This window comes from Sesamum indicum, linkage group LG3 (assembly GCF_026168435.1).
Source record: "Sesamum indicum cultivar Baizhima isolate 11 linkage group LG3, ASM2616843v1, whole genome shotgun sequence".
NCBI lineage: Eukaryota > Viridiplantae > Streptophyta > Magnoliopsida > Lamiales > Pedaliaceae > Sesamum > Sesamum indicum.
The window spans coordinates 5733745-5750684 of NC_142659.1; the positions used below are offsets into that span (position 1 = coordinate 5733745).

The 16940-nt window shown below is 35.9% G+C and overlaps 2 protein-coding genes across 3 annotated transcripts; one reads left to right on the forward strand and one right to left on the reverse strand.

Moving 5' to 3' along the window:
- The first annotated feature begins 5639 nt into the window (after window positions 1-5639).
- On the forward strand, window positions 5640-8023 carry LOC105157309 (28 kDa ribonucleoprotein, chloroplastic). Its single transcript, XM_011073699.3, has 4 exons — window positions 5640-6326; window positions 6458-6559; window positions 7376-7657; window positions 7834-8023. The coding sequence occupies exons 1-4, from the start codon at window positions 5814-5816 to the stop codon at window positions 7894-7896; spliced, it is 960 nt and encodes a 319-aa protein (XP_011072001.1). The 5' UTR covers window positions 5640-5813; the 3' UTR covers window positions 7897-8023.
- An 884-nt stretch (window positions 8024-8907) lies between these two features.
- Window positions 8908-11698, reverse strand: LOC105157310 (protein-L-isoaspartate O-methyltransferase 1). 2 transcript variants are annotated; one of them, XM_011073700.3, is made up of 4 exons: window positions 11558-11698; window positions 10268-10538; window positions 9696-9860; window positions 8908-9345 (listed from the first exon to the last, which is right to left on the reverse strand). In XM_011073700.3, the coding sequence occupies exons 1-4, from the start codon at window positions 11561-11563 to the stop codon at window positions 9095-9097; spliced, it is 693 nt and encodes a 230-aa protein (XP_011072002.1). In that variant the 5' UTR covers window positions 11564-11698; the 3' UTR covers window positions 8908-9094. The 2 variants fall into 2 exon arrangements, with proteins under 2 accessions (XP_011072002.1, XP_011072003.1); XM_011073701.3 differs by lacking the exon at window positions 11558-11698 and adding an exon at window positions 11264-11542.
- Between the last annotated feature and the right edge of the window lie 5242 nt (window positions 11699-16940).

Sequence of the window (16940 nt, forward strand, 5' to 3'; positions counted from 1 at the left end):
AAAGATTTGACATTAGTATTATCAACTTTCAAAGTAAATTCTTTAGCAATTAAAAATAAAGACCATTTTTTAAAAGCCTTCCAAACTGCAAAGAATTTATTCTCGTTGATGTGCCAAACTTTGGCTTGTTGTTCTAAGAACAACCCTTCTGTATATCTTCAAGGTTCTTCCCATGTAGTTGTCTTTTTTATGAGCACTGCTGCCCATCTGTAATCATTGGCGTCCGTATAGACTACCAATTCATCCTCGTCCTGTGGTATAGCAAGCTTTGGCAGGTTACTGCAAACCTGTTTCAGCTCACGAATCCTTTTTGTGTAGATTTCTTCCCATTTCCACTTTGAACTCTCCATTTCTTTCAAGAGTGGTCGGAAATCCTTTCTGTATCTTGTAAGATCCTTAATGAAGATACCTATAAAATTAACACCTCCCAAGAAGCTCTGCAGATGCTTCTTGTCTTTGAGCACGTCTGGAAAATTGCGGATTTTTTCCACAATATGCTCCTGTAACTTAATCCCTGTTTCGTCAATAAGAATTCCTATAAATTCAATTTTTATTGACAGCAATAGTAGCTTTCTTTTCAAAAAGTACTAAACCTTCTCTATGGCATGCATCGGAAAATATTTTAAGATGTTTAATATGTTCTCTCATATTTTTGGATGCAATTAGTATGTCGTCAATATAGACAAACATGAACTCAAAATAATCTTTGAAAAGATTATCTATTTTTCTTTGAAATATCTGGGGTGCATTAGCTAAACCCATTTGTAGCACATTCTAGATATATTGTCCCTGTGGTGTGGAGAATGTAGTAAATTTCTTTGATTCATTCTCCATCTTAATCTGATAAAAATTAGATTTGCAATCGAATTTAGAAAACACTTTTGCCCCTTTAATGCAATCAATTAAGTGTTCTCTACTAGGAATGTAATAACCATCAAATTATAATATCTTATTAATACCTTGATAGTTAATAACCAACCTGATTTTACCTCTCTTAATCTCACCATGGTTTCTTACCAGAAATCCAGGGCTACTGTAGGTAGAGGCTCCAGGCTCGATGAGTCCAAGACTGATGTGCTCTTTGATAATTATCTGCATATCTTTGTTGTCTTTCATGTTCATTTGAATAGGTTTGTATTGAACGTACTCATACTTGCATTCTTCCTTGAGCTTTAGAGTAACTTCGATCTTGTTCCTATCCCACCATGCCAGAGGATTTTCACTAAAGTTCCTCTGGATGAGTCTCTTGACATTCTCAAGAGAAAATCTGTTTTCTTCGCTGATGTCTAGCGATTTCATTTCCTGTAGTGTTTCTTTAAGGTTCAGGATTTCCTCCTCGGATTCCTTATATAAGCTATCGCTGTCTATGAGTCCCTACTGCCTGAAAGAGAAAAAGACCTTACCAAATTTTCTCTTATCCTGCATTTTTGGATGAGTTAATCTGACATCAAAATCACCACGTTTGCTGCGAAAATTTATTGGCATTATTCTGTTAAATGCCTTTTCTCTTTGCAACACCTGTATCTCACTACCACAGTTAGTAGTAAAGATTAACAGATTTCTCTGATTATCCTGCATGTATCTTGCAAATGTTTGGATGAAATTGTTACCTAGCAAGATATCGGCACCTGTATCATGAAAGTAATAGGAGGTGTTTTTACCCTAAACCAGGGCGATCCGAATGCTCCTACGATCATGATCTTGGCTTCTCGTATTTCCTTATTGAGTATTAGGACTTTTTGTGAAAAATCCCTTCCTACAATAACGGGTAAGGTTTCCCTTGCTTCTTTAGGAAAAACTCCGGGTTTTGCCGTGCAAATTCCTGATCCTGAATCAATATAAGACAGCTGCGAAATATTCTGTCTTATATTGATCATACAACATACCAATAGATATGTATATGGGAAATGGACTCGTCATTCAATCCTTATGGTAACACCATCAAAACTGAATTCCATTCCATTACCTTTTTCCCCATGGTTTATGATCTTCGAGGAAACTTAACCCCAAAGTCATACTCCCGTTTTCTCGTCCTGCAACACCTGTGACTAAAATTTCATGGCCTGCTATTTCTAGTATGCCTTCATATTTTCCAACAATAGGTTGTTGCAAATGATATAAGTCATCACAAGGGAAAAAGTTTTCTTTCTTAGTGATGTCAAATATAACTTGCATTTCTTTCCATCCTTCAGGGCATCTAAAATTTACGTTATCTACCCTAATCTCTTGAGGAGTTAAAGCTTTTATAACTCTTTCTCCTTACCTCTGTAGCCTATAATCCTATCTTGTGAAAAGGACATCCGACTACTAAACTTAGTTTTAGAACTAAGTGTTCTATTTAAAACTGGGTGATGTTTTATGATAATATCGACACCACCTATTCTAGGTATTCTAATAGGATCTGGTGTCATTACCTTGGCAAATTCCTTGAAAATTCTAGGAATCTCAATATACTCTTTCCTAAGGAATAAATCTGAATGATGAGTATTGGAAAGGCCATAAGCTATTCTATAAGTTATAGGATATGATATGTTACCTTATTTCACTAGATCTTTTCTCTTAAAATCTTGATGAAGGGTTAAGACTCTACTGAAATCTTGGTCTACTAGGTTGTATGCAATCCTAGGATGAATGTCAAACATGAATTTTCCTACATACAAATTACCTATCATTGTTCCAAGACAGCCATCTCTTAAGTTATTGATTCTTCTATCCATTATCGATAAATGTATTTTTGAATCAATTTCTTCCTTAAAAGTTGCTTTTATTACTACTTCAATAGTTCCTTTGTGGATCCATTTCATAGTAACAGCTACTTATTCTCTAAGTTTAATTAATTCTTCGAGAATTTCTTCTTTAGGAATTAATTGCATTTCCATCACATTAACAGTAAGTTTCATAGGTATAGCAAACTCACCTCAACTTACTTTCTAGATTATATGATACTTCCTTTGGTTCAGTCCTATCTGGTTCAGGACTTTCCCAATGCCTCCAATCCTAAATCCATCGTATGGGCTGAGGTTGGAATCTTATCGCATGATTCTTTCCATGGTTTTGTTTATCCTAGAAAAGAATCTTGATAGACTTTCGGAAGTTTGAAGCCTATTTCCTTGATGTAATTATTCTGACTCGGCTGAAGATCCATCTGAATCAATCTCTATTTCCTCCTTACAGACACTTTCGTATGAAGGAAGATCTTCGAATTGATAGATGGGTACCAAATCGCTATGATAAAGTGCATCTAGGATATCATCCGTGGCTTCAAATTTTCTCAATTCACCACGTTTCTGCGGGCAGTCGGGAGATATATGTCCTTTTGCTCCGCAAGTCCAACAATGACAGTCTTTGAAACTTTTATTAGTTTGGGTATGGGCCCGTCTGAAAGTTCTTCTTGTAGAGGTTCTTTCGGTGGATCTTGCATCTGTTCGTCTAGATCCTTGGGATGAAACCCTTGTTGGTCATGTTCTTTGTCCAGATTTGTATGTTCTCGCTTTGGACTTGGACTACCATGATCTCCGTCGAGAAAAGGTTCTTCTGGAACTCCTGGGGTAGGAGTCACTATTTTGCTTCCTCCTTTTCCTCGGCTCGCTTGATTCTCCTATAATAGTCAGAAAATCATTGTTATCACAACAGAGAGGGGTTCGTTTGATTTTACCTCTCAGTCTTTTCATATTCTTATAGATGGATGCTTGATAACAACAATCCTTCAGTTTGTCTTTAAGGAAAGACATTTTTCGCGCCACTGAATCTAGCTGTCTTTCAGGTATTTTGTATGACTAGATCAACATTTCCCTCCATGGACTGTATATCTTTGCGAAGAACATTGGAGTTGCTATTTCCGTTGCTATTCCACCCTGGAAGAAATACTTGTGAAACCAATAGATGTATTCATCTACTGCGCAAATACTCCCAAGTTCAAGGCTGAAGAGAGCCTGTGCATATTCTCTAGCCTTTTCTGCTCTGCTTCCTTCGAAGTATCCATCTCCGATGAAGTGCATCTTGATAAGCCTTCCTAGTCGGTCCACTATCGCCCCTCTCGAGTGTCCGGCAAGGATGCTGGCTTTGGTATCTTTTGGGGTATTATCCCATCTAATCTTCACAGATCCCTCCAAGCTCAACTCCACAAGCTTTATGAAGTTTTCCTTGTCGAGCTTTAGAGTAGTTGCTGCTATCTTGATTGCTGCAACCCATTCATCTATCAATTTCTTGATATTTTTAAAATCGATAATATCCAAATTCAGTATAGCGCCATATGGATGTAAGAGCCGGAGCATGGTCCTCGCCCAAGGTGTATTCTCCGGCACTCTCTTTGGATTTCTCCCTGGATTTTCCTTTAGCCTGGTTCCCACAAATGTTGGAGTGCCATTAGTGTGGAAATCCGCACTTTCTCTCATTGGTTGATCCTGGGGAGGATCATTAGAACCTGTACTTCCCTCCGGGGGTGGTAGTGTTGGAATGATCTCATTTGTTTGGATATTGACTAAATCCATGATCCCGAGTTGGGAAAAGGATTCCACCAATTCTTGTAGATCTGATAGATCTACTCTCGTTACCTCCATTATTTTATAGATCTAATAGATGTTATAATCAAATCTTCTCTAGACTTTGGCTTTGGAATCTCCGTGGCCTTCCCCTTCTGGTGTAGACGAGGTATTGTTCCAAGGACGTCCCTGATTCGCTCCTATTTGGATCTAGATGTCTCAGGGCTCTTCCTTTGATTTCTCTTTAGATCTGTACAGATCTGTATGATTCTTGTGTAGATCAGGAAGGATCTTAAGGACCTTGTCCACCTTTTGGTTCAAAAATTCTATTTTCATAGGTATATGGATTAACCTATGTCCATAGTCTTTAACCATCTTTTGGATCTCCCTCAGATCTTGAGAGATTTTTTATGTATTCGACTCGAGTTTCTTCCAATCAGTCATAATTTTTAAAATTGAAATTATGTAAAAATTTACCCGTTCCGCTTCTCTTGGTTGGGATTCTACCATAGATTTCAATTGAGTGTAGACACCTCACTGCATTCCCTGGTAGCACTTGTCGGACTTCAAAATTTCTCAGCCATTTTTTTTCCTCTTTCGGCTTGGGAAGTCTTGGATTGATCCTCTTAGGTCCATAGTAACATTTGTCAAGAATTTTCATAAGAAATTCTCTTCTCTATATTTTCAAAATCTGGAAATATTCCCTGTTTTGAGAGTAACTCGAATTTTCGTTCGGTTCCATTTTCTCTCAAAAGTCTTCTCCATTAGTGGATTAATAATATCAAAATATATAATATAATCATATATTTTTTCAATAAACCTAGGCTTTTATACCATTTTGGCGAGCATGGATGAAAAATAAGATTTTAGTGTAAATGGACTAAAACAACTATTTTAAATATGCACAGAGGTAAAAATATCCTAAAATTGTCCAAAAACTCGTCTCTGGACCTAATTTAAGCGATTATGCAAGTTAATGTACTTATTTGGAATATGCGTAAACATAATAGACTAAAATTGAACGCGAAAAAACTTATTGGACCAAATTAATCTTTTTCCCGTCTTAATATTATGCTATACCCCCTTTTTTTTGTTTTTAAAAAACAACTATAATGGGCCTTCTGATGTAGATAAAAATATCGGAAACCCAAATAAAACTTCCCACATAAATTCGTTTCATCTTTGCTCTATCCGCCGCTTTGTAGAGTTTGCCTCTTCTCCGTCTCCTCTCCTTGCCCCCCTTATCCTCATTCCTCAAACCCATTTCTTCTTCCATTTTCTTGAATCTGTACCTATATATTCGTATACCCTTCTCAGAAAAACTGAAAAAGAATGTCTCTTGCTGCTAAAACTGTATTGAAACCTATGTTAATGGCGACAAATGGTTGCCTGACTTCAACCCCGTCACTCTTTGCTACTTCAAAAGCTTCGTATTCGCACCGTTATCTTCCAATCCCGTTTAAGCCCGTCAAATTCCAACTCTGTTGCTCCTATTCTTCTTCACGTTCATTCCCCGCTTTATTCTCTTTGAAGAAGAAAGAATCCGTTTTGAGAGTGTCTGTGGTAGCCGCTCAGCAACAAGAGAACAACCCGGTTGTTTTTGCGGAGCAAGAAGAGGGAGAGCAAGAATTTCAGGGAAATTTCACATGGGATGCGTCCGATAATGAAGTTGAAGGAGGGGAGAGTGATGGGGTTGTGGAGGCGGTGGGGGACGCTGGAGACAGTGATGGGTATGTGGAGCCACCTGAGGAAGCAAAAGTGTATGTGGGGAATTTGCCGTATGATGTGGATAGTGAGCAATTGGCTGGGCTTTTCAAGGAGGCTGGTGTTGTAGAAATTGCTGAGGTAAACTGATGGTTTTTGTGCTAAAAGATTGGATTTTATATGGTTTTGAGTAAAAAAGATTTGACTGTTTGGTTTTGAGTGTTTGGCTAATTTTAGGAGTTTGGATTTATCGGTGTGTTGTGGCTTTGCAGGTTATCTACAATAGGGACACTGATCAGAGTCGGGGGTTCGGGTTTGTGACAATGAGTACTGTGGAAGAAGCTGATAAGGCTGTTGAAATGTTCCATCGTTTTGTAAGTTTCATTGTTATTTTGTTGTTGTATAAAGTTGTTCTTATGTTGTATAAAGTTGTGTTGTTTCTTTTTTGGTGTCTGGATAATATATTGTTTTGGAAGTATTGGTTACTTGCCTTCTTACATTAATCTATCAAATGTACATGATTGCGTAATACTTGAGAAAGTTGCTTGATTAAAGAAATGGATGGCAATCTGAGTAATGATTGGATAAATAGCTAGGAGCACCTGTATGTTCTGATGTTCATATGTGAGATTGGTATATAGGCCCTTGTGGTATTGAGTTTTAAACCCTTAAATCTTTGGAAACTGGAAAAGCAAAAGAACAACACATCAGGCGATGGCCAACCCATTTATCGCCTTCCTTATAGAACACTCTGTGAAAGAAAACGTCTAGTACTAAAGTCTTGCAGATGCTTTCACGCTTCCTTGCTCGTCTCGTGTATAATGCATCATGTATATGTGGAAGAATTATGACCTTTGTACTCCTCAATCCCATAAATTGGTTTAGTGAACAGTCTTACTGGGGTTCTAGGTGGTTAATATGCTAACCAAGTTCAGATTAAATTGGCCTATCTAACTTTTGATTTCAACAGTTCAGAACTAAGAGCCCAGCATTATAGCTACTCGTTCATCCATGCTAAGTGAAAAAGACTCTGTTTTAGACTGAATCTATTATATCAGTCAAAGATATGTATTGGGATATGATATTTTCAGAAGCAATCTCACACGATTGTGTTATTCCTAAACTTCCATGATATTGATCAATCTTTTAGGACATGTTTGTGATCTTTCTTCTTTTTCCTTTTTAAACAGGATGTGGGTGGCAGACTCTTAACTGTTAATAGAGCTGCTCCAAGAGGATCAAGACCTGAACGCGCCCCTCGAGTGTTTGAACCTACTTACAGAATATATGTTGGTAACTTGCCGTGGAGTGTGGATGATGATCGTCTTGAGCAGGTTTTCAGTGAGCATGGTAAAGTCGTGAGTGCTCGTGTAGTCTCTGATAGGGAGACTGGAAGATCACGTGGTTTTGGCTTTGTAGTGATGTCAACTGAGTCTGAAATGAATGATGCCATTGCTAATCTTGATGGACAGGTATCTTTCTCTTTCTTTTAGATACGGAAGCTATAAGAAAGTACAACTTTTATTCTGGATGAAAAGATCAGAATTAATTTGCTCGTTACCATTGAGTTTTGCAGTAAATGTTTTATGCCCTGAAGAGTTGGATATCTAAATGTCACATTGTAATTGTCTATAATGATCTGTTGCAGAGTTTGGATGGGAGAGCAATCAGAGTAAATGTTGCCCAAGACAGACCAAGGCGCAGTTTTTGATTTGATCATGTCCTACACGTTTTTTTACTATGTATTTGATGCTTATTTGTGGAGAGATTTGTCAATTCTCTGCTTCAACTAGCTAAGAAATTTTGTTTGTGTTCAAAGGAATTTGATTTTACCTTCATTCGTATAGTTTTCTTGCTTAAGTTGGTGATATTAGCAGCTTCGTTGGATTGCCTTTGGGTTTGGGCGTCTGTTATTACTGCTGTTTCATTCTAAAGTTGAATCTGCATCTTGTTTTTATCTTGGGCATTCTTCAGCTCTGTTTGTATGAATCTTTTCTGCACCTACATTTTGATGATTTCACTTTGCTAACATAAACCAAATGAATAATTACCCTTCCATCTTGTGAACTTTATTGTAATTATACATAAATTCTCTGTGATTAGAAAAAATATTATGTCTTTGACTTTTGTTTTCATCCAACAAACAAATCATCGATTTAAAACACCTAGAATTTGCTGACATAAATGAAAAAATTGAGTGAAAATCAGTATTTATATCTAATTAATTTATTACAAATTAAATTATTTATTTTTGTCCAAATTGTGCAAAGATGTATCATTTTGTATGTATTAGTTAGTGAAGATGTAAATAATTTATTCTAAATATTTATTTGAACTATAAAAGCTTGTAATTAATCAATCAAATGTAGATATAATTTTTTATTTAATTTTTTTGATGTCAACAAATGCCATGAATTTTACTAATTTATGAATTTATATATTGAATGAGAACAAACATTAAGTGTGTCATATATAATCTTTCAAATCACAAAGAATTTATGAAAAATTACATTAAACTTTTACGGAGAGCATATTTTTGAATCACAAAGCATCTATGAATAATTACATCAAATAATTACTCCAAACCTTTAAAAGGGCATTGTAATTATCCCTACACCAAAAGCTACAGATTCTTTAGTAATGACGATCAAGGGCTTGTTGGAAGTGGAGTTTGGAATTCAGAAACAAAGTACATGTAGAAAGCCAATCATAATGTACAAGATTCATCCCCAAGTAATCTTTTATCATTTCTTGTTGGAAGCAAGAGAACATTGGAAATATTATCCATATGTATACCCTGTCCCGCTGCAGAAAGTTTAGCAGTTTATGTACAAATCAAAAGTAGTGCAAAGAGTAAACTTTTATTTGATTCAAATCCACAATGGTCTGCACAAAGTGAATACCTACTCCTAGTATCCCCGCAGCTGAGCTTCTCGACTTGTTAGCGGAATATATCGAACAGAAATCTCGCTCCGGACAATTAGTGTGCCATCTTCATTCTTGTCCACAACTTTCAGGTCCTGGAAGATGTTCCCAACGGGTATCACTAATCGGCCACCAGGTTTCAATTGTTCAATAAGTGCTGGAGGAATTTCTGGGGCAGCAGCTCCAACGTGAATGGCGTCATAAGGTGCAAACTCTGGCCACCCTTGTCTGCCATCTATAAGAATGCAAATAACAAACTTTCCAGTTACGATCCTTAAAATACGTAAACATACACGCAACATCATATGCATCTGAGTTACCAAATATTAATTCCAGTATTATATCAACTGATGGCATATTTTGCTCTGAGTACTTTCACCAATTATTAATCCAGAGGATTTTGATGAGACTACCTAAAGTGGTATATCAATCAACCCAATGCTACTTGTTCTCCTAACAACCGTGCAAACCACATCAGCAAATAAAATGGAATCTCTCCTATTCTCAACCCCATACAGAAACTGCATCAAATGATTGTTGAACGACAATCGAAATAGAAGAGCAACATGATAATCCAAGACATACCACCAATATGGATCGAGAGGGATCCTTCTTTCAATAGTGGGGCAGCTGCGCTCTTTTCAATATTTTTAAGTGAAGATTCAGCCAACTCAGGAATATGTTCCACACCAATGGCCCGGCCTTGTGGTCCAACCATAACAGCAAAGCAAGCAGTCAAGTAGCCCGTCCCTACATGAAGAATTTACAAGATCTGAAAACTGAAGTTTATACAAGGACAGAAGCTAAAATTGTTTCCAATGCAATTTTACCACAGCAAACATAAACCCAAAACAGTATCTTGAGTTCTTTAGCCAAATTCCTTTTTCTTTTATTTTCTCTATTTTTGTGGTTTACTTGCCAAATTCTATTACTAAAGCTAATCATTTCCATGAATTCACAAATGGCACAGCATAAGAAATACCATCTCTCACATGAACATGTGCACTATATTGTGATGTCTCTCACCAGACTAACTTTCCACAAAATTAGTATATCACATAAATGACACACCAATTCAACAACATAATTGTGGTACTCGTACTATTTTGCAGAACTTGTTGATCTTATTGTAACACCCATGGAGCAATATATATTACCGGAACCAACATCCAGAGCATGCATGCCAGGTTTCAAGTAGTTCTCCAACAACTCAAGGCATGTAGCATGCATATGAGGTGCAGAGATAGTAGCATTGTAGCCAATCTGCATAGGACTATCAACATATGGGGGCGTGCCCTCAGGTACAAACAAACCCCTGTCAATGGTTTCCATTACTTCTGCCACTTTCTGTGACTTCATCACTCCATAACTCTTCAATTGCTCCACCATCTCTTTGTTCTTACTGATACCATTTCCGCTAAAGTACCGCTGTTGGGAAAGATAAAAACAATGTGCAGATAAGATTTAATGCAAAGGTCCATCTCATGAACTGCTATAACATGAATAGGGAACCATATCACAACATCAAACTTTTAAATAGAGGGTAAAATAAACTATGCTAGATTAAATATAAAGAATTCTTGGATCTAGTCACAATTGAACTTAAAAAGCAACTCAATGACTCCTTGAATGACTATCCATTAATCCCTATGGAAAAACTAAAATAGTTTCTTACTGAACACAAACATCCATTTCCTGTCCTACTCCCACCACACACTTATTTTTGTTTCTGTTACATTTCACGAAATCTACAGCTCCAGCACAGATTAGTCCAAAAACATAATTTGAGGCTTGCTCCTTTTAAGCAGCTTGCTGGAGCACCAAACCATCAAACCACCCACCAAGATCAGGGTAACCAGCAGGATGTATCAATCTGCCCGCAAGAGCTAGACAATCACTGGCCAACCATAGCGCCCATTCTTTCTGGTGAGTGGGTGTAAAAGAATATGCCTCACTCTACAAGCCCCAGTTTCTTTTCACAATATTGAAGTCAATATACTCATCTCTCTGTGCTATTATCAAAAGCCACTAGTGAAAATCGCATTAATTTGGCATACTCATTCTCATGTTTCCGAACAAACGACTAAAGCAAGCTCAATTACAACAAGAACTGCCAAAATCAAAATCATACTACACATGGAAATTATCTGTACCGAGTTCTAGCGCCATCCAATTTCCATCAGTCACAACCACAAACGAAGCACAAAACCAAACAAAAATCAGAAATGGATCACCGATTAATGCATCTCTACACCCAAAATTAGATGTCACCCCCAAAAAATTCAGTCTTGAGTTCTCAGTTTCCAAACGAATTATTTAAAAGAGACTGATAATAATGCTCAAACCCAAACAAAGTTTAGCCACTTCCATTCCTTCCCAATTCGGCGCAGAGATACAAACACACATTGATTCTGTTTAACCGAGTGTATGTAAGTAAGTACGAATACCTCCATTCGTTTACACAGACAATTCCCCGTGAAGAGAAGAAGGTGAAACTTAAAGAGGCGGCAGCGGCGAGGTGGGGAGGAGTGATGTGATCAAAAGTTTAACTTTATAGGCGCACGATAGCGGCAAAGCCACGCGATAGGTGAATAATAGGGGTAATTATTTTTTTAATATAAAAAAAAAGAAAAATTATAAAAATAATATTTTTCTAATATATTAACAAATTAATAATATTTTTCTAGTATATTAACAAATTTGTGTCGTGGTCGATATATAATATTTCTTTTTAAAAAATTTACCGTTTGTGGAATTAATTTTTTTTGAAAATAAAGGTCGAGTCATGGATAGCATTCATGACTCGGCCTTGTGGACGCCATTCACGATAGCGAGTTGTGGACATAATTTTTTTTTTTTAAATTTAACCCCTGAGTAAATTATGTATCAACATATGACAACTTTTTGAAATATAATAGTTCGATTTAAAAATCAAAAGTAATAAAAGTCACGTTAGAACAAATAATAGTATAACAATTAGAAACACAATTTATGACAAGTAAATCAAATTGTAAACTTACAACGAGAATTGTATCGTAACAATTCTCAATCCAATGATAATCGTAAATTTAACCGAATCGTAGAGTTCGTTGTTTGCTTTGAAAAAAATATATGTCTCATATCAGTAGTGCACCGAGTACAACGTAGTTCATTTTAAGATAAGACAATTATAGTCCTTTCAGCATTGCACCATATTGAAGAACACTTCAATCAAACATTTAAAAATCTATCTACTGAAACTTAAGCTCAAAAGCTTATAATTAAGAGGGAAAACCCGAGAGTAAGAATTGAGAGAAGAGAGTGTTGTTTTTGGTTTTTGTGTGTATCAAACGGGAGAGCTCACCAACTTTTTTATAGGTATGGTTTGCAACACCCCATTTACCACGCCCACTAAATGCAACAAATGAAACCCCCAAAATTAATGACAAAACATGAAATCGACGAGCTGTTAAAAGAAAATTTAATGCTGCTGTAACATAGGTTTAAAAGTTCAAACTAAATCTATGGGTTTCTCATGTAAATTTAATAAAAATTACAACAAATTCATAGATTTGAACTCAAGTTTCTATGACATAGTTTTAATAATGATACCTTTTAGTTTGAACTATGGCTTAAGTTATCTAATATCAACTATCACCAGGTTAAATGGAACTAAACCTTGAATTTGAGCATGGGAGTGTGACAAAGTCCTCAGTAACAATAAGCAGCCGACTTTGTGTTGATCTTTAGGGTTGATACTTAGGCCATGTGTCTCGATCTTTTTCACGAACGCTTTCAGTTATAACCCAATTACTTAGTTGCGGTGCACTGCTAGTATCTCGTCTAAAAGACTTGACCCCATTCAGAGATAAATTCTTACTATACTTGCAATACTAGCACCTTCTAGAATTACAGGGGACATACTCCAGATACATAGTATCATTCTATTTTGGTGCTTGGACATAGCCTACGATTTGTTGATACCATATTAAACCTTTTTTGTAGGATCTCCACTTAGAAGGTTGGGTTGCCATTGTAGTTGCATCACTAATGGGTTTTCAGTCCCATCCCCAATGTGGATTTATATACTTGTGACAGATCTAATCCTTTAGTCAAAGGATCAGTTACATTATCCTTTATTCCCATAAAGTCAATGCCAATTACTCTGTCTGACACTAATGGCCTTAAAGACTTCAGTTTAACTTGGATTTGTCATTTGGTCTTTTAGTTGTATTTACGACTCCCCACCTTTGCAATTGAGATTTGACTATCACAATGTACAACAACAGGTGGAAGAGATTGGCTTATAATGGTAGCTGTGTTAACAACCAAAATAGTCATATTGTCTTGGTACCAGTCGTATCTAACGCACATAACTCGGCTTCAAAAGTAGATTGGGTTATCAAAGTCTATTTTGCAGAATTCCAGGAGACTGCTCCCCCACCTAAAGTAAAGACATATCCTAAACACCTATTACTCCAGGATTTGTTGGCTGTCCAACTAGCATCATTATATCCCTTAAGTACAGTAGGAAATCGGCCATAATATATGACCAGTGATACCGTGCCCTTAGGTACCTTGACACCCTATCCAAAGCACCCAATGGGTTTTGTCAAGACAATTAGTGTATCTAGCCAGCTTTGAGACGGAAAAAAATATATTTGGTCTCGTGCCATTTGTTCAATACTATAAACTCCCAATAATTCAGGAATACCTTAGTTGTGCAACTGAAACACCACTTTTGTTTTTGAATAAAACTACAAAAGAATCATATGGTGTCTATGCAATTCTACTATTCTGATAACCAAATTTCTTAATTATCTTCTCAATATAATGAGATTGAGAAATGACTATCCCATCAGTTGAACAAATCAACTTGATGCCAAGAATTACATCAGCCTCACCCATATATTTCATTTCGAACTTATTTTTTAAATGACTTGATTTCAGTAAAATCTATACATGATCCTATTTAATAGAATATCATCTACATACATGTATAAAATAATTATTTTATCTCCTTTAACTTTATAATAAATACATATCAAACACAAGAATAGTTTTATCAAACTATTCATGCCACTGTTTGGGTGTTTGTTTAAGTCCATGCTTAACAAGTTTACAAATTTTTCGTTCGCTACCATGAGCTATAAAACCATCATGCTGATCCATGTATATTTCCTTCTCGACTTCACCATACAAGAAGGTTGTTTTCACATCCATCTAGTGAATCAAAAGGTTATACACCCAAGCCAGTGCTATAAGCACCTGAATTGTAGTCAACCGAGCTACTGGAGATTAGGCATCGAAATAGTCTATTCCCTCCTTTTGTTTAAAATATTTAGCCACCAATCAGGCTTTAAACTTATCCATGGTTCAATTAGGTTTCAGTTTCTTCTTGAAAATCTACTTACACCCAATAGTAATACACCCGGGAGGGAGATCGACTAGCTCCCATGTTCAATTAGAAATAATAGAGCCCATTACACTTTTAACAACTTCTTTCCACTGCTTAGCTTCCAAAGAAGCCATAGTATCTTTTGAAAGTTACAGGATCATTCTCGAAATTGTAAGTGACAAAATCACTTTCAAAATTCTTGACAACCCTAGCTCTCTTAGTCCGTCTAAGTTTATCTAACTCCCCATGGGTCAGACTAGTACTACTAGGTTTAACCTCAGCATAGACATCTTTTCCACATGTTCAGGAATAGATGTGGTGGCAAGTGAATTATGAAACACTTGAAGGTATTCCTGTTTTCATAGGAAATACTTTTCTAAGAAGACAACATTAAAAAATTCGACTATTATGTTGACCTCAATGCTTGGAATATTTTATTTAATAACCAGAAATCTTAAATCATAACTTGTCTCCACATAGCCCAATACACAAAATCAACAGTTTTCGGGCCTAATTTCTTTCTTTTGTGTTCTGGGACCAGCACTTTCCCTAGGCACCCTCATACTCGAAAGTATTTGAGGCTTGATTTTCTACCTTTTCACAGCTCGAAAGGAGTACTCATATTATGTTTCATAGGGACTTTGTTCAGAATATGGTAAGTTGTATTCACTATTAATCATGTTTTTAAATGTCTATTCTTTCATTCAGCTACTCCATTAGATGAAGGTGAATATAGAGGAGTCTCGTCATAAATAATGCTAAAAGTTTGACAATATGCATTGAACTTACTTGACTCATACTCTCGTCCTCTATTAGACCTTAGTCGTTTAAGTTTCTTACAAGTTTGGATTTTTTGCTTCATTTTTGAACAAAAATAAATTTATCTAAGGCTTCATCCATATTTTTCATGAGCAAAACATGACAATATTTATTGCAATCATCTATAAAGGCGATAAAATATCGTTTGAGATTCCTGGTTAAAACTCCATTGAACTTACAAATATCTGTATGAACTAAATCAAGTATTTCTGAATTCCTTTCAACTGACTGATAGGGTTTTCTAACTTGTTTAACTTCTACACAAACTTGGAATTTGTGACTTCGTTCAATATTTTGACTAAGAATTAAATTTAAATTCATCATTCGTTTGATTGAATTTAAACCAACTATGCCACAGAATAGATGATTCAACATTCAATATAATAGAATAAGAAGTATCATTTTTATTATTATTCTCAACTCGAACTTTGAACAAGCCATCATCTAAATAATCTTTACCAACAAAAATACCAAATTGTTGAACTATAATTTTATTAACTTTAAAAGCTAATTTATATGCCTCCCTAATTATTATAGAGCCACTAATAATATTTCTTCTGACAGTGGGAACATGATGAACTCTTTTCAAAGATAGAATGCGCCCTGAAGGAAACTTCAAGTCCATGCCTCCTAGCCCTAGTACTTCAGCAGTACTGGAGTTCCCCCTGCTTATTGTCCTTCCACTAATGGTTTGATAAGATAAAGAGAGACTTATCAGAACAAATGTGCACATTCAATCCAATGTCTGTCAACCAATCACAAGTGTCGTAAATAGTTAGGAGTTCATGTTGTATAGATACATACCCTTTAGTTGCTCCTGAGGTGCTAGTACCATTAGAACCCCCCACAACATGTTGACATCTGCTAGCCCAGTTTTGACCTTTTCATTAGGACAAAGCTTGGCCCACTATCCATTTTGACCTTTTGCTCATCAACCTTTTTATAGGCATGGTTTGCAGCACCCCATTTACCACCCCCACTAAATGCAGCAAATGAAACAACCAAGAAAGAAAATTTAATGCTATTGTAACATAAGTTTAAAAATTCAAACTCTAAATCGATGGATTTCTCTTGTAAATTTGATAAAAATTACAACAAATACTAAAAGAACAAGACTTTCTATCATGGTTAAAAGTATAAAATTCTGATAATACAAATTACTCATGCCCGTGCAACAGTTATAGCCATTGTTTTTTATTATTTTTTTTTGGGGGATTATAAGTTTCATTAAATAAAATGTAATTACACCACACTTTCTCCATCATCGGCCTAATCTATTTTTCAAAGTCTATACAGTACCGACAACTGTAATGTTAGCTCTAATCTTTCGGTAAGAATTCTATTTCTCACTTGCTCCACAACCATGCTAGCCAGTAACTCCGTCTCTCTTTGCGTCTCTCGAAACTATCTTTGATTCCTTTCTTGTCAGATATGATATACTATTAGTCGTTATTTCTATAAGTAATATCAAAATACGAGTCATTATGCTAAAAATTTATGACGAATATTTTGACCATAGCTAAAATTATGACAAATTCTGGTTAATCATAATTAAAATTTAAGTATTTTATTTTATTTTACTATAGTAAGTGGCATTAATTTGCAATAATTTTTAAAGTATAAGTGTTTATAGT

Coding starts and splice junctions, on each gene's coding strand:
- LOC105157309 (XM_011073699.3), top strand. CDS start 5,814: ATGTCTCTTGCTGCTAAAACTGTATTGAAACCTATGTTAATGGCGACA. Junction 6,327..6,457: donor GTGTTGTAGAAATTGCTGAG/GTAAACTGATGG, acceptor GTGGCTTTGCAG/GTTATCTACAATAGGGACAC. Junction 7,658..7,833: donor TTGCTAATCTTGATGGACAG/GTATCTTTCTCT, acceptor GATCTGTTGCAG/AGTTTGGATGGGAGAGCAAT.
- LOC105157310 (XM_011073700.3), bottom strand. Junction 9,861..10,267: donor TGCTCTGGATGTTGGTTCCG/GTAATATATATT, acceptor TTCTTCATGTAG/GGACGGGCTACTTGACTGCT. Junction 9,346..9,695: donor CCTCTCGATCCATATTGGTG/GTATGTCTTGGA, acceptor GCATTCTTATAG/ATGGCAGACAAGGGTGGCCA.